Here is a 22,123-nt window from a genome sequence, read left to right as displayed (position 1 = left end):
CTATGTCATCTATATGTGAGCTTGGGCAGTCATTCCAGATAGACAGGTTGCCTGAATAATTTCATTTCTGGTTGAATTCATCAGGTAGCATCACTTTGAGCTGCGAAGCCACGTAAATGCTCGCAACCAGTGCTCCCTCATTGAGACAATGTAGCTAGCTAGCTGGTAAAGTAACAAAACCAAACATTTTAAACTTTTACACAAAAATGTTAAATGTTGCACCACTCTAAACAAAGGTCTACAAAGCACTGTTTTGTTTTTGTTCCTCTTACCTGTTAAAATGCTCAGGTGTAACTTGGTGCCGGTTTCAACGGAGCTCTACATGTTTACTGTCGCCCTGGCAACCGCTTTACGGGCTGATGCTGACACAAACCTGATTGTTTTAGATTTAACCTAACATGAAATGTTTTTTACGTCTTAATTTACCAAGCAGGCGTGGCTTGCTTTGACATGAGGACTGTTTTAAGAGACAGATACAATAATGGAAAATCACTATAATATTCCAACAATATTCCTATAGGGACTCTGGTACCCATGTAGGCTACTGAGTTTGACCTGACTGACCTTATCGTACTTTATGGTAATTTTCATCTCCTGTATCACTATAATATGAATTTATTTTTGCTACGATATATGCACAACATGCCTCTAAATTTGGGCTATTGGATTCATTGAGGTCAAATAAATCTGTACAAAGAATAAATCGAAGTTTCAAAGAAAAATCGATTGTTATCAAAGGTCTTCAAGGATTACTACAATGGGAATTTGTTAGATGCTAAGATAGCCTACATTTCAATACGCAAAATAGAGTGTGTTGTGCAGTAGTGATGATTTTTACATCTTGACCATGCTGTACAGTCTCACTTTTATTGATGCACCAGCAGGTGGTGGTAAAACCCCGCTTACACAAACACTGCAGCGGATGTGGTGAGCACCAGCATCATTTTGTACGTGATTTTGTGTTATGCCTTATTATTAATCCGTAATAAGGTAGGAACTGGATTTTACAACATTACAGTAGCCTACTTCTGTTATGGTGCTGTGCATTTCTACAACAAGAGGTACATTTTCGCTCGGGATGTCAACAAAATTTGGTCCAAATAAAATGTCTTTAACAAAAGATATGTGCAACAGTAGACCAGGGATTACTTTCCCTGAACGTTAATGTAAAATAATCTGAGTAAACCATATCTCACACTTTTATATTTATTGCATTTGTCCCGTCGCGCTTTTCGATGGTACCCGGAAGTAGCGGCAGAGTGAACACAAGCAGCAGCTCGAGCTCTCTACTTCTTCCTCCACTGAGCTTTATGCTATCTTTGTGTCGGGCAAAGTGTTGGTGGGGGGGCATACCGCTGCCAGAGTTAATGCCAGTTTTTTTTGTAGACTGAAAGGTGGACCGTTTTTATTTTTAAATAGACGATATTTGACTACACCGTTTCACAACGGCGCGCAGCTCTACGTCACTGTGTCACGTGCTCCCTCACTCAAACGTTTCAAGTCCAGACAAATCCTGTCCCGCACCGTAGACACACACACACACCGCCCATACACACACCGAAGAGGTTGACACTGGAGAGCTATATGCAACAACAGCACAGCCAAAGGTGTTGGACAGGTAAGCAGAAAACATCTTTGTCAGCGGTTACATTATAACCAGAGAGAGAAATTAACCGACGCTAGCATGTAGCGTGCTGACCAAATTTAAACACATGGCATAAATATCAGCACTCCGCTTACAAAACATGTTGAACATTTAAGGTAACTGAACAGTGAAGTTGTACACGATGTGTGGGAGAACTGCATGCACTCTGGCCCCGGGCGAGGTGAGCCGAGCCTCCCGTTACAGAGACCGAAGAGGTCGGCGACGGAAGCCCAGGTGGAGGGATGGAGATGCAGAGAAATACCGGCCATCATACAACAAGAGTCCCCAGTCCATGAGTCCCGTCCTGCTGTCTCAGAGACATTTTGATAAGGTAAACTCTCTCGCTCTCTCATAAACTCTTTCCCCCATTTGATAAGATTTTTTATCTCAGCGAACCCATCTTTGAAGGCTTTTGTTAGTTATGACTTGTAGATATTTGCATAGCTGTCTATACTGTAGGTGTGGTGATAACAACAGTGGATACAGTAAAACCTATAATAAAGAAACAAATAGTCACCCTTATACATTCTGTCGTTGGGTTGCCTTCCAAGGTGAAGATAAGTGACAAGTGAAAATAAAATATTCTTTATTTTGCTGGGGACCCCCTGTAACCCTCTGAAGGCCCCCTGGTGGTCTCTGGACTCCACTTTGGGAACCACTGAGCTAAATGCCTAAAATTGAATGTAAATGTAAAAAACACCAGCAGGGGGTCTAAATGGGTTTGATAATGTGTGTGTCTTCAGGATGCGCCTGCGGACAAGTGTGTGCTGGCTGCTATGCGTTGGGGCCTGGTACCTGCCTGGTTCAGGGAGAACGACCCGAGCAAGATGCAGTTCAACACCAGCAACTGCCGCAGTGAGAGTCTGTTGCAGAAGAAGTCTTACAAGGTGCGTACAGTTTCTCACAACACTGCTTCATTTCCATCATCATGTTTTGTTTCTGTCTCTCTTATCACCTTGTATTCCCCCTAAAGGACCCCCTGCTAAAAGGACAGCGCTGTGTCATCCTGGCTGACGGCTTTTACGAGTGGAGGAAGCAGGAGAAGGACAAGCAGCCTTTCTTCATCTACTTTCCACAGACTCAGAGACCCTGCGCTCCAGAGGAGGCCGTCCCTGACCTGAAAGCGGTTAGTACTGGAATGTCTACAGCAATATAAGCACCATCGACATTGGCATTCATCATTTTTCATCAAAAACAAATGTAGAGAGAATGCAGCGCAGCCGGAAATTGCCATAGCTAAAAATTTCCTGTTTGGGAGAGGGGCCAATGCCACAATGTGCACTGTGTCCACCAGTTTCTTTTGTGTAGAATTCAGCGTTTATGCTGCATATTATGGAAACCCATTTCTGCCAGTGTGATGAAAAAAACGGTCCTGTAAGTCATGATAATGAGAAACTTTCTCAAAATAATGAGTTAGTATCTCAAAATAATGAGAAACTTTCTCAAAATGAGTTAGTATCTCAAAATAATGAGACTTTCTCAAAATGAGTTAGTATCTCAAAATAATGAGAGACTTTCTCAAAATGAGTTGGTATCTCAAAATAATGAGATACTTTCTCAAAATAATGACTTAGTATCTCAAAATAATGACTTAGTATCTCAAAATGACTTAGCATCTCAAAATAATGACAAAGTAATCTCAAAGTAATTATTTTGAGATATTTATGAGAGATTGAGAGATTTATTTTGAGAAACCAAGTCATTATTTTGAGAAGGATTCTCATTATTTTGAGATACTAAGTTATTATTTTGAGAAAGTTTCTAATTTTAATGACTTACAGGATCTTTTTTTTTTCATCACACTGGCGGAAATGGGCTTCCATAGTATACAAATGCCTGCTTGTAACGTCAGCGCCAGAGTGGGGACTCTTAAGAGTCATGCATAATACATACACAAGTCCATCACCTGTATTTTCATAAACTGCTCATTTTCACTATTTCAATAAACATTGTATTTATATGACCCTGCTCCTCCACTCTGCTGTGTTTTAACTAGGAAGACAAAGAGACAGATGAGTGGACTGGGTGGAAGTTGCTCACCATGGCTGGACTGTTTGACTGCTGGACACCCCCAGATGGTGGAGAGCCCCTTTACACCTACAGTGTCATCACTGTGGATGCCTCCTCAAACCTGCAAGACATCCATCACAGGTAAGGTTTGTTGATGGGCAAACGTGCTGTGTTTATTTAAATTTGTGTCAGTATGAAGCCTCAAATCACTGTGGTTATGTTTTAGGATGCCAGCAATTCTGGAGGGAGAGGAAGAAGTGAGAAGATGGCTTAATTTTGGTGAGGTGAAGTCTTTAGATGCCCTGAAACTGCTCCAGTCTAAAAACACTTTGACCTTTCACCCCGTCTCTTCGATAGTCAACAACTCACGCAACGACTCCCCACAGTGCCTGCAGCCAGTAGATCTTCAGAGCAAGAAGGTATTGCATTTACTATGATACTTCATTCACTTTGGGTGGAAAATCAGCCACACACTGCCAGTTGTCTAGCAAGTAGAAAGGTTTCGACTGACAAATCTGACCCTTGACCCCTAGGAGCCCAAGCCCACAGCCAGCAGTAAGAAGATGATGAGCTGGCTGAAGAGCAGCACACCTTCGAAGAGGAAGGAGCCCAATGGCTGTGAGACTAAAGGAGAGCAAGAAAGCAAGCCAGAGACTCGTCCCAAGTCTGCAGGGCCTCTGCAGCAGTGGCTTCAGGGTGCCAATAAGAAACGTAGAACTAAGTGAAGATGTGGACTAGGGTTGCAACTAACGATTATTTTCATTGTCGATTAAGCTGTCGATTATTTTCTCGATTAATCGATTAGTTGTTTGGTCTATAAAATGTCAGAAAATGGTGAAAAATGTCGATCAGTGTTTCCCAAAGCCCAAGATGACGTGCTCAAATGTCTTGTTTTGTCCACAACCCAAAGATATTCAGTTTACTGTCATAGAGTAAAGAAACCAGAAAATATTCACATTTAAGAAGCTGGAATCAGAGAATTTTGACTTATTTTTCTTAAAAAATCACTCAAACCGATTAATCGATTATCAAAATAGTTGGCAATTAATTTAATAGTTGACAACTAATCGACTAATCGATTAATCGTTGCAGCTCTAATGTGGACTAGGACCAAAAACTCTGCTTTATTGAGCATTTAGGCTTCATCTTTTGTATTCTTTTTTACTGTTAGCTTATGAATGAGGCTGAGAAGACAGGCATGAACAAAAAGGCTGCATATTCTGGCTATGTTTCTTATGTTAGTGATTGCTAAATGTTTTATAAATTCAACAAAAACTTCCGGTTAGCTGGCAGCACTGGAACACAATTTCAGCTTCATACTTTCATTCTGAAGATGTCAATAAATGTCAGACAGAATAAACACAATATGCTTTATTCAAGATTTTTTATTACCCTTATTACTTGAAACGCAAAGACATTTGCAAACAATGTAGATGCTATGCATTTATCATATTAATAATATAATAATGATGAATGCCAATACTTCCCCCCACATTTTTTTTTCTTTTTCAAAGTTATGTATCCTATCTTGTCCTCTATGATGCAATTCAAAGTCTAAACATAATATACGAACAGACAGTTAAAGATCTGATCGGTTAAAAGAAATGTCAAGCACTTAAATCGTTTGCCAACACCAGCAGTTGGCAGAGACAGATATGGAGATTGACAACACAGCTTTTGCCTTCCCCACAAGATGATTGAGAAGTTTGCAAATATACAAAGTCTTGCAATAGTTGACAGTAAAAAGAAAGGTACTAGCTAATAGTACTCCGTTATTATGAATGATGATATTTATATGTGAGAAAAAATTCTGTCCCCTCCGAAACTATCAGGTAGAACGTCATGCTGTCTTGATTTGGTTCATTCCCGTGTCAAATTTTGTGCTAACAAAGAATAATTCATTACAAGACGAAACTTGACTCCCCCTATAGAGAAACAGCAAATGACCGGAGTTGGTTAGGGACAGCATTTACATCAAGGAGCAGAGTCTGAATTCACACAACATCCTCTACTTTGAGCTATAATTGTGTTTATTGTGGCTCCACAATGAGATGTCTGAACAGGTCTTCAGTTGAACCTAGATGATAGCAAAGTGCAAAAAAACTTTTGAACATACCTGTCTGATGGACTTGTTATGGAACTTGATTTTCAGTTCTAAGCCAATTAACAAGAATCAGCAGGCAGCACATTAACATGATCCACACATGCATTTTCACACCTATACAAATTACACATTCTGATCCTTCACAACTTTCTCCACCACGGGAGCTTAGAGAGCCAACTGCTAAGTCCCGACTCTGCCTTGAGGTGTCAGAGTTTATTTTTTAAGTGTGGATGAGGCGAGGTGATGCCATGGAAATGAGTCTTGAGTGTGAAACATTTTTTAAGCCACAAGACAGATGAGTAAAATGGGGGAGCAGTGTTTCCTCTATATTCATGCAGCAGTGGTGGACCATGAAAGTAAGAAAACAACCACCACTGCTAGAGAATTTTTTGATTTAAAAAATGCCATTAGTTTGTCTAACATTACTCATAAGCACAAACAAGTATAGGGATAATGCTTAGATTGACCACTTTTATCATATGTATCCAAATAAAAGCAGTTAGAACCAAAATTGGGTGCAAAACAGGGATACACATGGAACCGTAACCAAGATTAGCCCAAACCACCACTGCTATGAAAAAAGTACATAGGAAACACTGGGAAGTAATAAGCATCATAGAAGTAAATGCCATAATGTTTCCTCATGGTGTTCTTTGGGCTAGGAGACTCATATTTTTATAGAAAATGTGTGTTTTGTATACATAAGGAGGTGAGTGCAGCATGTTTGTGTGTGTAGTAGTATACTCCATGAGAGGGACGCTGCTTGTATCTACAAAGGCCAGTGATAATGTTGGGCATCAGGGATCACACAGTCGGGCAGGGGAAAGAGGGTATATAGACAAGGCAAGACAGGGTAGTGAGGGCAGTGACGACCCCCCGTACATCTTCAGAGTCCTCAGCAGCTGCAGGTCTCCGCTGACGGCTTGGCCCGTTCGTTCCTGTCCAGCTTTATCGGCTCAGGGAACTCGTTGTACAACTCCACTTCGGTCTCCTGGAAACAGCAGATATACAAGAGTGAGGGCTTCTCCCACCATCTAAAACTATCAACATTCACAGAAACTGAGCTCTATATAAAAATGACAATTATCAACATGGCAAAATCCAGATGACGCTGCCCTCCTGTTACCTGTTTAAGAGCGTTACGTGCAATAGTCTGAAAGGCCTGCTCCACATTGATTGCCTCCTTGGCGCTGGTTTCGAAATATGGGATGTTGTTCTTGCTCTGACACCAAGCCTGTGCTCGCTTAGTTGTTACCTGAAACACAAAGGTGTTGGTGGTGAGATGTTTTTCTTAGAAACATCAGACACATAGGAATGACAGTTTTATCCAAGCTATTTTTAAAAGGGTTCTATTAGTCTGTCTAGTCTTAAGACCATCATTATTACAGATTTGTAAGGCCTCATCAAAGATATTAGCCACAACTGTGTACTTTGCAGAAAACCAGAAACTTTCTGACATTTAAGTTTCTGTAACAGCACCCCAGGCATTTTGGTGTAAACCTGGTCACCTGGACCCACCTGTCTGTTCTCCAGGTCGATCTTGTTGCCCAGCACCACAAAGGGGAAGTTCTCTGGGTCTCGAGGGCTGGCCTGGATCAGGAACTCGTCCCTCCAGCTGTCTAGGGTCTTGAAGGTGTTGGGTGCCGTCACGTCGAACACCAGGACGCAGCAGTCTGCTCCACGGTAGAACGCTACACCTAAGGACTGGAACCTCTCCTGACCTGCTGTGTCCCAGATCTGAGATACAGAACAGAAGGGAAGTAAGCATCAAGGAAGACACAGTGACCTGCTAGAGTTTATACAAGTCCTTCTAAAATGAGACATCCATCACTGAAAAGAAAAAAATAGCCTTACTCATCCCCACAGGGCGGTTTTCATGTTAGGAGTTAAAATGAATAGAAATTGATTGTGGGTATGAAAGTAAGCATCTAAGGAATAAGCCATTGGAAAATCTTTGCTGTCAAAACTGTGACATTTTAGACAGTTTGATCTGTATTTTGAAATATTGGGAACTCAACATTATGTAACAATTTGTTTTCCTAACCAGATATATGTGTAACAGTTTGAATCAACCTTAATGATGATAAAACTGACTGTGATTGGACTGTTACCACATCAGAAAAGAGAAGAACGATGCAGTGTTGCAGTAGTACACCATTAATCAGTTCTTCATTCTGTTCCACTTACCCTGTGATTGTTTTAGATAAGATATCAGGAGTGTTTTTATGAGAGATTTGCATGTGTGGCATTCCTGTGTGACATTCTTCTTTTGGTAATTATTTCCCCAGTACCTGCATTGTGACAAGTCTGTCATCCACCATGACTTCTTTCGTCAAGAAATCAGCGCCTATTGTGGCTTTGTACTGGTTACTGAACTTCTTATTCACATACTGGTTCATCAGCGAGGTCTTCCCAACTCTAGAAAAATTCACAAGACAAGATTCAGAACATATGAGAAGCAGAGACAAAGGGAGAAAAAGTTACCATCATGAACCAATTGGTGAAGTGCAAAAAATGGTCCTTTCTTGCTGTATTAGATGTGGGAAAATCAGTGTTTTCTTTAGAATCGACAATAAGGGATTGCTCCTTACTGTTCAAGCTGTCAAACCTCAACATAACACTCACCCAGAGTCTCCGAGGATGATGACTTTGAGTAGTACTTTCTTCCTAGATGTCATTGTGCCTCAACTGGAAAAAGAAAAAACATGCATCAGAACGGAAAATAAAAAACCTGAACGGCCCTACATTGGAATTGCTCAAACAATAACAATAATAATAATGATAATAATAATACATTTTATTTGAGGGCGCCTTTCAAGACACCCAAGGTCACCTTACAATGCAAAAAAGAAACATACTCGAACAGGTAAAAACAGCGAAACATGGCAAAGACACCAGCAAAGACAAAACAAAACAAGTGACATAAAGTGGGCAGACACGTATATCTATCAAGCAAGATAGATATAGCCTAACCCTAGAGATGATAAGGTTTCAATCCCTATGGTATTGGCCTACAGATTTCGCAGCGTGTGTGTCCGTGTGTTGAAATACAATCTAATGAAATAGACTAGTTCTGGGAATGAAACCAAGTGAAGTGTGTCCTACACTGAAGTGTGTTTAATTTCACAAACAACAAAGCAGCATACAGTAGTGCATCATGTTGACTTCCCCTCCAACATGTTCCAATATTTAGCCTCAATCGCTGTTAAGAGAAATCCTAATCCTGGCCCACCCAAGAAAAATAATACATGTAGGATCCAAACTGTTCCATCTTAATTATCATCTATACACACACACACCTATAGATTTTCAATAAAAATGTAGCTCCACCATCCTATTTGTTAAATTTGGACAAAATGCGTACTCAACATAGGCCTAGGCAATTCCTCATTTCCCCCATCCCCAAATATTACGCCTGTATCTCTCACTGCCATGAACTGACCTACATTTTCTTAACAAAACACCAAAAGCCTTGATAAACATCTCTGAATTCACCCCGGCCCCCACCCACCCCCCAACTCTCCCATTTTGTCTTCCTTAGAATTCATGCAGAAATGTCCTTTTATGTCGCTGGTGATAAGCTCTGCAACCAAAATTTATATTCTCTGTTCATGGGTGATCTGGATCATCAGAAGTATAGACTACTGATTAACTAAAATCAAAGGCAGACCATACATTCTCATCTCTGCACCAGCCCAAGACATCACCAAGTATTTCTGACTTTGGCTGAGTGAGCATAGTAATAGCAAACCACCACATACTGCTGTAATGACCAAAGTCCACCTCTACCTCTGATGTGCTCTCATTTGTCATTCTATTCAGAGGAGATCTTTGGAGAGAGCATTGTTGAAGAAATTGTTGTAGGTTTCAACTCAATGTCACCTATTAATACTGCATAATACTAGTAGTTATGTCAAACATTCAATTTAATAGGCTAGCCTGAACAAAACCCATGGCTTGAATCTGTCAATACTCATATGGAGCAAGACCAGCATACAACTATTGGTGCGGCTCTCATAATCTGCAACCCATGACACTGTGTCAGGGACTGATCACATGGTTTTAAGACACAGGACTAACGGAACCATGACTTGGCAAGCATGATTTAGCATAGCTAATATTGTTGCTGGAAGAAACATACATATAAATCATAGTGATGTATGAAACTGTAAACCTATCTGCTTGTAATATTGACACTTCACTAACTGTAGCAAAGGTTTATATCACCATCTTTGCCTAATGACCACAAAGACAGACATCACAAGCTCAGGAAGGGTTAGCTAGATGGACTAATCACTACATTATATTTTGACATCAATTTAACGACACATTGTAAGACAACCTCAGTTCCCACGCAACCAAAATCTAGGTAGGCAAATGTAGGAAAACAACGTGACATGGTTTGAAAAATTCTACCATTAGCGTTACTGAATACATCGTTTCATCCAAACAATTTACGCTAGACGTATCCTGTATCCACTACTAGCATGACAGTGACAGTTCTTTATTAAAGCTAACGTTTAGTTAGCTTGGCAACGTTTAGACAAATGTTAAGTTTAAGGCCAGCTACATCGTTAACATGTAGCGAAACCAATACTGAAGTCACCACAAACCAACCTGGGCGAGGATCCTCCGGTCAGAAAAATGTCAAAAGTGGATTTTCCCTGTGACTTGGTTGTAAACGTTAGCTAACGCGCAGGCTAGCTAGCTAACAAGCTAAGTTAAATGTCTGCCTAAGAAAACAACACGTTTATAACGTTAGCAACTAAATATTTTTTGCTAGCTAGCCTCGCAGCTAACTTTAATGATCAAAATCAACACGGCCACTGCCGAGGTATGACTCTCTTCGTTTAACAGCAGCGATTTTTCTACAATACTGTCTTTCGCCTTGTTCCGCTGAAGCTACCGTTCCGTTGACGCTAGCTTTTTTTTTTGTCAAGCTAAACTGCTAATAGCTAGCCGAGCTCTTCACTTCCTCCAAAACAAGCTCTGTCGGTGGGGGCTGACGTCACCGCAGGACACGCCCTGCTCAAAAAAAGTAGAAAAATAGATTTTTCCTCCTAACATTAGAACACACATTAAGTAAGGGCATCTTGATTCGAATAGCTAATGTTTTTACATTATTTTGTTTTTTAGTTTTTCTTATGCTTTCCCCTTCATATTCTTTCACAAATTCTGGCAGCCTGGACCACACAAACATATTATGGCAATGGAAACTCAAGGAATAGTCTGTAATGTATATCATCTACTGAATAGACTATATGCAGAAATGGTCCATACAGCTGACAATCCAACGATGCAGTACTGCTAACGGAGGTCAAATGGGGTCCACTGACACAGGGCCCTTAGAAATCCCAAATCACTAAAAGAATTGAGTAACAAAGGCCATTCACTGCCTGGGCTCCTTGCATGGTCTAATGTTGTGCCATCATAGGCAGGTGTAAACATGCATTCTTGATATCTCTAATGTTTCCCCGTGAAAACTATTTGTCAGCGTTGATATGCCTGTTTAGCCAGAGAGCTAAAACCTGCATTGACGCAGAACACCAAGGATATAACATGAGAATAAAAAATCTAACATAGTCACTACAGGGAATTAAAGGCAAAGATTGAGTAAAGGTGTAGAAAAATAAATGAAAACTGACTTAGAAACTTTCTTAGCATTAGTTAGGCTACATGCTTCATATGCTTGGATAACATCATGACTTCTGAATGATGATATTAATTGATTGGGCATACAGAGCAACAAAATCTATTTATTTTTTATTTAATCTCATTAAATTGCAACTTAAATGTAATGATCATTGGAAATAAGTTTAATAAGTGTGTTGATAAATAATAATAATAAAGTAGTTGTGTGGGTCAGACTGTTTTTCTTTCAAAAACAAGGAAAAAAACGTAGTATTAAAAAAAAAGTTAAAAAGTAGGCTATTAAAAAAGTATTTTGATAACTGGTTGTACATATTAGATGAGAAGATCTGATGAGGTGTTTGAGTTCTGAGCATTACAGCTACTATAGGCCTACTATACTATAGCTATTTTATTTTTTTTTTAGAATCCTGTGCTATTTTCTTAATGTTTTCCTTGGAGTTAGTTGGTTGATGAGCTCCTCAAGCTTTTATGATAATGATGTAAAGTATTTCTTTGATGTATCAAACATTTGTCTAGCTGAGGAGTCGTTTACTGTATATAGTGATTGTAATTGTGGAGGTAGTCCATTAAGATTTTGTGGGATGGGGGCCAGCTTATTTCATAATGTTGTGTGTCGCTCTGGATAAACGCCTAATTGGTCTACAGAAGGTTTTGTACATTTGCAAGGCGGTAGAGTGGTTATTTATTTATTTATTTATTAGCTATTTAAGGTACAGTAAAAACCCTAAGAGACTTCGCAGATCTTGTGGGATCTAGATGTAGATGGATGCACACCATAACAAATGCCCCCAATGCTGTAGGCCTACTGCTTTCATTAATGTTGGTAGTTAATATTGGCCAAAGGTTTCTCAGATCAGTCTTTCTGGAATTATATAAAGGCCTATTTTCTCTCACTGAATTTCTGTACACAAGATATTCTGAACGGCACAGGTCAGCTTTCACAGACTTTCTGATGCAGAATGCTTAGATGTTTTTTTTTAGCGCTATGCTACCGTAAATTTTCATAGCGCGCGCCGTGACGTCATCACGTCAGAGTGAATGAAGCGTCATCCTTTCTGGTGTAGAGCGGCGCGGCGGCCTTTCTTTGCTGCTCTACATTTCCCCCAAGCTTTAATTCCGCTCTTGATCCGGTATTTCAGTCTTTTATGTCTTTAACCACGACTCGAAAGATGCCACTTCTTGGCGTTTCCGCTTGCCTTCTGTTTCTCGCTGCTCTGAGCTCCGAGGTGTCAGCCAACGGTCTGGTCAACGAGGAGGTGAAGAGAACAGTGGACCTGAGCACCCATCTGGCCAAGATCACTGCGGAGATCCTGCTGTCCAACCAGGGAGACTCTGCCGTACAGAGCTTCACATTAGCGATAGAGCCTGACCTGGCCCCGCACCTCGCATACGTTGGAGCCTCGGTAAGTCGCCCATCATAGAATGAAGCACGCCGAGACTTCTGCTTGTTACGAACCCGCTAGCTTTAGCATGCTAGCTAGTTTGCAATGCATGTATGCAAAATCTTGCAGTTGTCAAATTTTGCGTAGCTCTCTTTGGAATTAAAACAACCCACGACATTGTCCTGTTTCATAGTGTGCCAATGCATACAGTTACCATGTATAACCTGAATGCATTAACTCACAGCTATGACCCAACTAAGTTATGTGATTCAATGAGCTCTCTGCAAGCTTGGGAGTAAACCAGGCTAGCCAACGTTAGCAACATGTCACCGTTTATACTGCTCGGTGTATGGGATCTGCACTGGTAAATTTGCTGTGAGCATAATTTTACTGAACAGATTAAACCAGACATGATATAGTCATGTTGAATTGTCATGGGTTTGGGTAAACGGGATGTTCACTTCCGCAGCGCTGCACGTTCTGTCAGTGGCTGAATGACACGTATGCGCTGGGCAACTTACTTCCGTGTATGGGTGCGCAGGCCTGCCCCCTTCCACTATGAATGAAACGATTACAGTATAATCTAATGGATATATGAACGTTAAATGCTTTGTTTTCAGGCAGAATAATAATATACATTCCTTTCATGCATGTCCTACACCGTTTACATGTACTGGATTTGGCTTGATGCTAACGCAATCTCGTTTCCCCAGGTGAAGGGTGATGAAGAGGAGGATGGCACTCTTGAACTCAAGCAGACAACAATTCAGGGACAAAGGTAAGAAATGAATCGTGTTTTTTTTGTCATCTATCCATGTTCTCAGGCAGAGTAAACAACCAAACTGATGAAATTGTGTGGCATCATCTTTCTGTTGATGCTATACCAGAGGCAAATAATTAGTAAAGGAGAGCCTCCAAAACCAGTAGAACTCCTAACATGTTAACATACTCGACAACATACTGATAACATACATACTGTTTTTCTTAGTTCCTGAAAAGTTGATATTCTAGAGATACAAGGTTTTTAACCAACAACAGCGACATGCATTTAAATTGTGTCTTATCGATGCTGCTCTCAGTCACGTCTCATGTATTCTCCTGCAGTGGGGTGTTTTACAAGGTGCAGCTGCCCTCCAGTCTGGCAGGGGGTGCTAAGCTGAGAGTGAAGGTGGAGACCGTACTGAGCCACGTCCTGAAGCCCTTCCCCACACACATCACCCAGGCTGAGCGCCAGCTGGTTGTCTTTCAGGGGAACCACTACCTGTATTCCCCTTACCCCACCCGCAGCCAGACCACCCGTGTCCGCCTGGCTTCCAAGACTGTGGAGAGCTACACCAAGCTGGGCAACCCCAGCAAGAGCGATGAGGCCATTGAGTACGGACCCTTCCGTGATGTCGCCCCGTTCAGTGAGGTGTGTCAAGGACCGGATTTGATGAGCATCAGATGAAGCTGTACAAAAAAAAAAGGTTTCTAAAACATTCTGTGTTGTGTATGGTCTCTACTCTTTAGGATACAATGAAGATCCATTATGAAAACAACACCCCCTTCCTCACCATCAGTAGCATCACCCGCACCATTGAGGTCTCTCACTGGGGCAACATTGCTGTGGAGGAGACCATCGACCTGAGGCACACAGGAGCCTTCCTGAAAGGGCCGTTCTCACGTTACGATTACCAGCGGCAGTCTGACAGCGGCATCTCCTCTGTCAAATCCTTCAAGGTGTGTTGGTTTATGCAAAACATTACTGTCCGAATTGTTGGTTTCAGTAAAGATGATAATGACTTATCTTTCTCCTCCGCAGACTATCCTTCCTGCCTCTGCCCAAGACGTCTACTACCGGGATGAGATCGGCAACATCTCCACCTCCCATCTGCAGATTCTCGAGGATTCGGTGGAGGTGGAGGTCAGGCCTCGCTTCCCCCTGTTCGGAGGCTGGAAGACCCACTACATCATTGGTTACAACCTGCCCAGCTACGAGTACCTCTACACCCTGGGTGAGTTGATCGCTCATTACCGCAACATAGAGGAAAATTTCCCTCCATAGAAAGAGAACTGTTAACAAACAAATGAGTGTATCTTGTGCACTTGAATTAATGAAAATGGCATGAGGTCTATCTTGTGCACACACAATAACATCTTGTGCTTTTGATACAGTAAATCGTTGCTTTGAAATATCCATTTTGTTCCGCTGCAGCTACTCCCTAATTGCTGTGTCACCCCACTGCCCCCCCTCTCGGGAGTGATGCTAATGTTTCGCATTGTTTCATCTCCTAGGTGACCAGTATGCACTGAAGATGAGGCTGGTTGACCATGTGTATGACGACCAGGTTATTGATTCTCTCACTGTGAAACTCATCCTGCCAGAGGGAGCCAGGTCAGTGTTTAAGTATCCATGTAAGCCTGGGTGGGAATTTTTGCAGTAGCTGAAGTTGATGCTGATTGGTCCCAATTTCCCCTGTCTCATCCTATCAGAAACATTCATGTGGATACACCTTACCCAATTGACCGCATGCCAGACCAGCTGCACTATACGTACCTGGACACCTTCGGCCGCCCGGTGCTGGTTGCCACCAAGAACAACCTGGTGGAGCAGCACATTCAGGACGTTGTGGTAAGCTGAGGGATAGAAAGGGGCAGCAATTAATTTGTTGGGCAGCTAGATGTTTGGACTTAAGGCTAGCAGGTTGACAAAGACCACTTTGTTAAAGTCAGTTGTCATAACTTGAATCTTAATTGTTTCAGTGGATTGGGACACTAGCTATGTTATTTTTAGGACTACAGTGTTACTAACAACATTTCCAGACATTTTGAAGCCAGAGAAACTGGAATTAAGAGCTATAGTTAGAATTTTTACAGCTACTACAAATCTTATGAATTTGTATGAATTTATTAATTTTCTTTGGGGTTTTTTCAAGGTTCTGAAAGTGCTTTTATGCATTATGTGCTTGAAAGTACTTCTGTCAAAATCTGAATTTGGCAGTGTGGTTGAAATAAATTCTCTACTGCAATACAAAAGAATGAACCTATGTAGTTTCGTTTATAGTATCAATGCAGTTGAATGTCAGTCTTTTCATTGCACATCGAGCTTTCTGTTGCTCCGTCTTTATTCTGTCTTGTTGCTGGCTCCCTTGTGTTTAGCTGAACTGTTGTAATTGTTCACACCTCATGCTGTTGAGTGGGTGCTTTTTTGCAGCTGTCCTATTTGTTAATATTTTTGGCCAGAAAAATAAGTTTTTCTCTGACTTTTGTAAAAGATCTCAATCTCTGAGCTTGCAATTGCATCACCATAAATGAGCAATAGTTGCTCAAACATTTGTGCTGTCTGTGCTAAATTCAGCTTCAAGCCTGTGTGGTAAAATAAATGTTGTGACAGAGTAGTTTGCCAGTTTGTTAATGGAAACCACTATGTTAATCTAGCTGTAGCATAAGAGGATGCAGTAACCATAGCTTAGTTTAAAATTCTTAAGTACATGCCCAGAGATACACATGGACGCCTCCACTGGCCTAGGAATTTGCCTTGAATCCTGCTACAACCTTTCCTCCTGTGTCTCCACGCTACTTTCCCATTGACTAAACAGAGAACAAAGTACTAAACAATACTGCACCCTACTAACAGAAAACAGAAAATCAGGTCGACCATGCTGATTAATTGACATGAGATTTAAGAATATCACCAATTCAGTCACATAATCAATGTGATTGAATTTTTACAGACTACAAAACATTTTCAGTTTTTGCTCACGGATACATTTGTGGTTTACTTGGCCTCAGCAGCATGACAAATGTGGTGGCTTGTTTTTGATTATACTAGTGCAGTGCCTGTTCGCTTGTTTATTCAAAGTTTATTAATATTGAACTTGTCGCGTTTCCAAATTGCACCAAATCTGACACTGCACTTCCTGGGGTCCCCAGCAATACACTCGCCAAGTGTGAAGTCGATCAGATGAACGGTTCTCGAGATATGCAACAGACAGACAGACAGACAGAGATTCCTTGCTTTATAGTATGATTCATGCTGGGCTATTTTCTACCTTTTTAATGAGTGCACTGTACTATCTTGATTCATTCCCCACAGTACTGTATTAATATGATGCCATGTATTCAAGTTTTTATGATGTTCATTATCAATATTTTTACTCTTCTTGCATCATGGCACAAGCATTGAAATATTGTATCAGAGTTTTCTGGCTATTCCCCCTCTTATGTATTACGAGGGCACTGAGGATTATAATATGATATAGAAATTAAGTTTAGACATTACAGTTCAGTTGGAATAAACTATGAAATAGTTGCCTGTCTGCCTTAAAGCGCTGTCTTCATGATGCAATTCATCTCCCAGTTAAAGGAAAAAATCCACTTCTCTTGCAATCAAATAGATGTTTTTGGAAAGACCTGAAAGTTTTTTGCCCTATGACAGGCTGGAAAACTCTGACAACCCCACTTGGCATGCCTGAACTTGTATGCAAACCCTAAATAATAAACATCTGTTTCTTGCTTTGTGCTCACCAGGTTCATTATACTTTCAATAAGATCCTGATGCTGCAGGAGCCTCTGTTGGTTGTAGGGGCCTTCTACATCCTCTTCTTCACCGTCATAATCTACGTACGCATGGACTTCGCCATCACTAAGGTATGCCAGTGCTCATGTATTTCTGTGCATGCAGCTGGGCTCCTATAAGCAGAAACCTGGCTTGTGTTGGCCTCCGTTTATCCTCCCTGCCCTCTTCATCTCTCCTTCCTTTGGGTTACCAAAGCTGTTCTACATCTTTCTCTCTTTATTCAGTTCTTGTCACTTAACTCCTTCCTTGTTTGTTTCCACTACTCCCTTCTCTGATCAGGACCCGGCGGCCGAGGTGCGTATGAAGGTGGCCTCCATCACGGAGCAGGTGCTGACTCTGGTCAACAAGCGCCTGGGTCTGTACCGCCACATGGACGAGGTGGTCAACCGCTACAAGCAGTCCCGCGACACCGGGGCGCTCAACAGCGGCCGCAAGACGCTGGAGGCCGACCACCGCGCTCTCACCAACGACATCAGCTCCCTGCAGGCCCGCCTCAAGGCTGAAGGCTCCGACTTGGCCGATAAGGTGAGTGGAGTGTGTCTGAGGGCGTAGATTGCGATGGTCTGAGTTATCTGAACTGGATGTGATGGTGTACGCTATGCTAGCTTGCGGCTGGGTGGGTGGAAGTAAGGATGTACTTTCAGTGGATCACAAACCAACATTGCTTTCCAAGCATAAATTACTGAAAGTGGAAAACTTACCCCACAAAGTTCATATCATTCTTATGTTCTCTGACTGAGTATTTCAGCATGAGCAATAACCAAGAACCAAGACTAACCTGTTGTGTCATCAAGAGACACTTTCAAGAGTTTCATCAACAGTGAAATGTTGGCTGGGTTTGTGCACTCATAGGAAATGTGTTTGACTACTGGCAACAAAATGAGCTTCATTTCATAGTGGTGGCCACAGTTGTGAATCAGAGAATGTGCTCATATCACCAGAATATCACCCCGGGTATTATCACTATTTCCACAAAGTCAGTCTTCCATTCCTTATCGGTGGAACAGCTGTGGAAATGTTGCTAGATGAAATTCCCCATTGGAGCTTTCGGAGAAGCTTGTTTATCACTAAATCACTAAACTTCCCAACATCATCGGAATAAGACGTGAACTATGTTCCAGGGTGGATTTTACTGGAGGTATATTAGAGGTTGACTCCCCTCTGTATGTCCCCAGGTAGGAGAGGTGCAGAAGCTCGATGGCCAGGTGAAGGAGCTGGTGTGCCGCTCCTGCCAGGAGGCGGAGCGCCTGGTGGCGGGTAAGGTGAAGAAGGAGGCCTACATCGAGAGCGAGAAGACATTGGCCGGCAAGAGACAGGAGCTTGTCAGCCGCATCGACAGTCTGCTGGACGCCCTGTAAACATGTCCTGCCACACAAGCATACACACATACATGCACTCAGACACACACACGCTGCCCCTGCTGCATAGATGTACAACTGACGGTTAATACGTATGAAAATTACAAAAAAAATGTGACACACAAACGCTCACAATGTTTTTTTCCATCCTGGAACCCAGACATGAACGATTAACTTCTCATCTGATGGTAGCTATAGGTTTATCCAAACACTTGTGCCTTCGTGCCTAGTGAGAAACATGAGGTCATTTTGTGCTCAGCTCTTCAGCAGCTACATGGTGGCAGTTTTTCTTTTTGAGTGTGTTCAACTGCACTTGTTTTAGACTTTGTCACACTCGCTGAGAGTTGACGCATCATTTTCATGTTAAAATCTGGACTTTTTTTTTTTTTTTGTATTTTTTCACCCTTTGAATGATTGTTGAAGGTTAAAGGAATTGTTTTTTTAATGATTATTTGAGTTGATACATCACAGGTTGTCCCAAGTGTTTTCGGTCTCATGTCTTTACTCACATATGCTTTATAGGTTCTAAGGCTGAGTCATCTCTTGCTCCTAAGTATGATGGTGATTTTTTTTTTTCAATCTTGTCATCTTCCTTGCATTTACAACCTTTTTGTCACTTGCCATTTGCACCTGACTAAAGCTTATGTGTGAACAAAGTTGAAGCTCTGATTCTGTCAGCCCAAATCCATTGGGTAATTGTCCTCCTGTTTATTTTTGCAGTCCCTCTGTAATATTTGCCAGAATTTGTATGATTTATTTTTGTTTTGTAAGTTGTCCGTTTTCTCCATGAGATTAGTGAATACATGAAATTAGGTGGTATGCGAGAAAAGACATGGGCAATGGAACACGAGTAATGTTTGTAAGTGGGCAATGAAATGGAAAACTACCAAATTTGAAATAAAAAAAAGTTTGAGAAACAGTTATCAGTTAGCATGGTTATTCTGATTAGAAGACAATTGTATAAAGATTAATTTTATAACATTTAGTGTTTTTTTTTGGTTTCTTGGCTGATGAAAAACCTTGGAGACTCCTCAGCAATAGCAATAGCCTTGGTTCATCAAAAGAGGGCGCACTTGTGTCAAGAACCACCAACCAGCTTTATAAGAGTAGGATTTATCTTTTTTTTCTCTGTCTCCAGTGGTACTACACTACACTTTGCCTCAGACAAAATATCATGGTCAATCTGTCCAGTTATCAATCAAAGCAAACTAAGTCATTTGAAAATCCCAAAACAAAAATAGTCCAAATGTACAGCATGATTTCAGGCCCTCTTAACACACTTCAGAGGGAATTTCCAGCACATTGTTACATTCCTGCCCAGCAGGCTTTGGTGCAGAGAAACCCCACCTAGCAACCTCTCCTCAACAATCAGCAGAGCGGCCGTCCCGCCTCGACCACAGTCAGAGCCCAGGACAAACAGGAGATGACACAGGGGTCAGTCTGAGGTCGCCGCTTTCCCTCAGGTCATCAGAGGTCGCGGCAGGTCATTTCCTGCTCCATAATAACAGGCCCCATTCCCCTCGCAATGATAACGTTAACACATTGTATGCGCCATACAATAATCATTCTGAAAATACACAACGGGGGAAAGCAAAGACAATGTCTGTTAGCGCTGATGCTCGGTGCTGGTGAAAGGCCACACAATGGTGTTTTTGTTTGTGTGTTTGTACTTGAGTGGAGATTTGGAGCAATGAGAGCTTGGAGAGCCGCAGAGTCTCACTCTCACAGCGCGGCCCAGCAGGCAGGCCGCTGCTGTTAGCACACGTCCACCTCACCACTCCTGGCTGTGCCAAACAAACCGCTGAGCTCATGTCTGCCCGCCACGATGCAACCATGCCATCAAGTCACTGCATGAGGTTGTGTGTTGGAGTGACACAGGGTTCCCAGGGGCCTTGAAAACCTTTGAAGGTTTGTGGAGAAAAAGAAAATCAGGCCTTAAAAGTTTTTTAAATGTGTATCTGGCCTTAAAAATACATGATTTTTTAATTATAACACCAAAATTCATCAATCAGCTCTCTGGACCTCTCTGTCCCAGGATCAACACTTAACATCCTGAGCAAAGCCCTGTGATGGAGATTTGCTTTGATATAGCAGCAGTTTTACCAATATTTCACCGTGATCTCTTGAAGATCATGAGCAAAAACTGAGGCCTCTATGATGTGTAATATTGACCAATGGCATGTTTTACCCCAAAACCTTGAATTTCACCCATCATCATGTATCATACTACTTGCCTCACACGGCCGCATGTCTAGGGAACCTCACGTTTGGCTTTGCCTCACAATGAAGGCCTATCCACGCCTGACCCTAAAGCCTTATACCATCATAGTTCACTGATGCATTTGGCCTCCCATATGGCTGTTACATCATTGTGAAGGCATTGTCTTGGTGTGGTATCGGTGCTTGGTCGATTGGTGGATTTCCTTTTCAGCTCCAGCTTCAGCTTCAGCTCTGTCCTTTGCCCCAGGATGTGATTACTGGTCGCAAAAGAACTGCGGTTAATCTGTTGGCCTAAGCCGAGCAGAATACTGTTTAAACCGGAATTCATGTGCAGCACTGTATCCTGATGTGGCAAACACTGAGAGCTGAGACATGCCGGTGTGTGTGTGTGTGTGTGTGAGGGGGGGGATAGGGTTGGATTGGTTGGGGGCACCATGTGGTTGAGTTGTGACGGTCCCCTTCGGGCATGAAGCTGATTATTATCTTCCTTTCCTGAAATATAGTAGTGTTACAGTCAGAGTGTGCTCTTTCTTTATCTGCCAGAAATAATGAATATGCAAAAAAATGTGAAGTAAAAGCAGGTATCAGTTGAAGGGGTAATCCACAAGAGCTGGGCCTTGTGACGTGGTGGTGATTGATTACATTGAGGGCTCACCTGCAGCACTCTCCCTCTTAATCTCTCTCGCTCTGAAGTACACACACACGTGCGCACACACACACACACACACAAAGAGAGAGACAGAAGTCACCAGTCAGGGAACAATATCCTGCTCAGAAGACCCTTCACAGTACACACTCATAAATCACTGAGACAGAGCCACCACCCTCACTGTCACCATGTTATTATGCACACACACACACACACACTCACACTCACACACACCCAAACCCCTGTTCCCCTAGACATATATTCATTCAATTCATTCATCCCTGCTACCCAACCATAAAAGGATGTCAACGAAAAGAAGAAACAGGGGGAAAATCTACACTCAAAACTTGCCTTGAAACACACTTCACCTGCATAATACCCTCTGGCTCTGCTTAAAACACACTGAGTCCATCTTTACAACAGTAGCTCTGTGTCCCGCTCTGCCACGGCCCTCTGTACCGGCCATTCCACAGTGACAGGGCGAGGGGATGAGGGGATGAGAGGCTCTGAGGGGAGAGGTGAGGGACGGATGAAAGCCCGGCGGC

General features: G+C 42.1%; 3 protein-coding genes across 4 annotated transcripts; 2 read left to right on the top strand and 1 right to left on the bottom strand.

Annotated features, from left to right (window-relative positions):
• Positions 1 to 1,434: 1,434 nt before the first annotated feature.
• On the top strand, positions 1,435 to 5,031 carry hmces (5-hydroxymethylcytosine binding, ES cell specific). Its single transcript, XM_071537849.1, has 7 exons — positions 1,435 to 1,618; positions 1,762 to 1,976; positions 2,389 to 2,532; positions 2,619 to 2,771; positions 3,642 to 3,796; positions 3,882 to 4,074; positions 4,189 to 5,031. Exons 2-7 carry the CDS (start codon positions 1,788 to 1,790, stop codon positions 4,378 to 4,380), a joined length of 1,026 nt encoding a protein of 341 aa, XP_071393950.1. The 5' UTR covers positions 1,435 to 1,618; positions 1,762 to 1,787; the 3' UTR covers positions 4,381 to 5,031.
• A 636-nt stretch (positions 5,032 to 5,667) lies between these two features.
• Positions 5,668 to 10,723, bottom strand: LOC139659545 (ras-related protein rab7). Of its 2 annotated transcripts, none has more exons than XM_071537851.1 (6): positions 10,377 to 10,723; positions 8,385 to 8,447; positions 8,051 to 8,177; positions 7,278 to 7,496; positions 6,886 to 7,014; positions 5,668 to 6,747 (listed from the first exon to the last, which is right to left on the bottom strand). In XM_071537851.1, the coding sequence occupies exons 2-6, from the start codon at positions 8,435 to 8,437 to the stop codon at positions 6,655 to 6,657; spliced, it is 621 nt and encodes a 206-aa protein (XP_071393952.1). In that variant the 5' UTR covers positions 8,438 to 8,447; positions 10,377 to 10,723; the 3' UTR covers positions 5,668 to 6,654. The 2 variants fall into 2 exon arrangements, with proteins under 2 accessions (XP_071393952.1, XP_071393951.1); XM_071537850.1 differs by having other exon boundaries at positions 5,668 to 6,750; positions 10,377 to 10,720.
• Positions 10,724 to 12,459: 1,736 nt separating this feature from the next.
• rpn1 (ribophorin I) lies at positions 12,460 to 19,625 on the top strand. Its single transcript, XM_071537856.1, has 10 exons — positions 12,460 to 12,814; positions 13,507 to 13,571; positions 13,898 to 14,204; positions 14,303 to 14,512; positions 14,595 to 14,787; positions 15,068 to 15,167; positions 15,266 to 15,404; positions 17,303 to 17,422; positions 17,631 to 17,876; positions 18,527 to 19,625. The coding sequence occupies exons 1-10, from the start codon at positions 12,557 to 12,559 to the stop codon at positions 18,707 to 18,709; spliced, it is 1,821 nt and encodes a 606-aa protein (XP_071393957.1). The 5' UTR covers positions 12,460 to 12,556; the 3' UTR covers positions 18,710 to 19,625.
• Positions 19,626 to 22,123: the final 2,498 nt, after the last annotated feature.

This window comes from Centroberyx affinis, unplaced genomic scaffold (genome assembly GCF_046629955.1).
Source record: "Centroberyx affinis isolate AG114_WGS23_722 - 3 ecotype Tasmania unplaced genomic scaffold, CSIRO-AGI_Caff_v1 ptg003137l_1, whole genome shotgun sequence".
Classification (NCBI taxonomy): domain Eukaryota; kingdom Metazoa; phylum Chordata; class Actinopteri; order Beryciformes; family Berycidae; genus Centroberyx; species Centroberyx affinis.
Note: the sequence above shows the minus strand (reverse complement) of the source record. Positions and strands in the feature narration are given on the sequence as shown.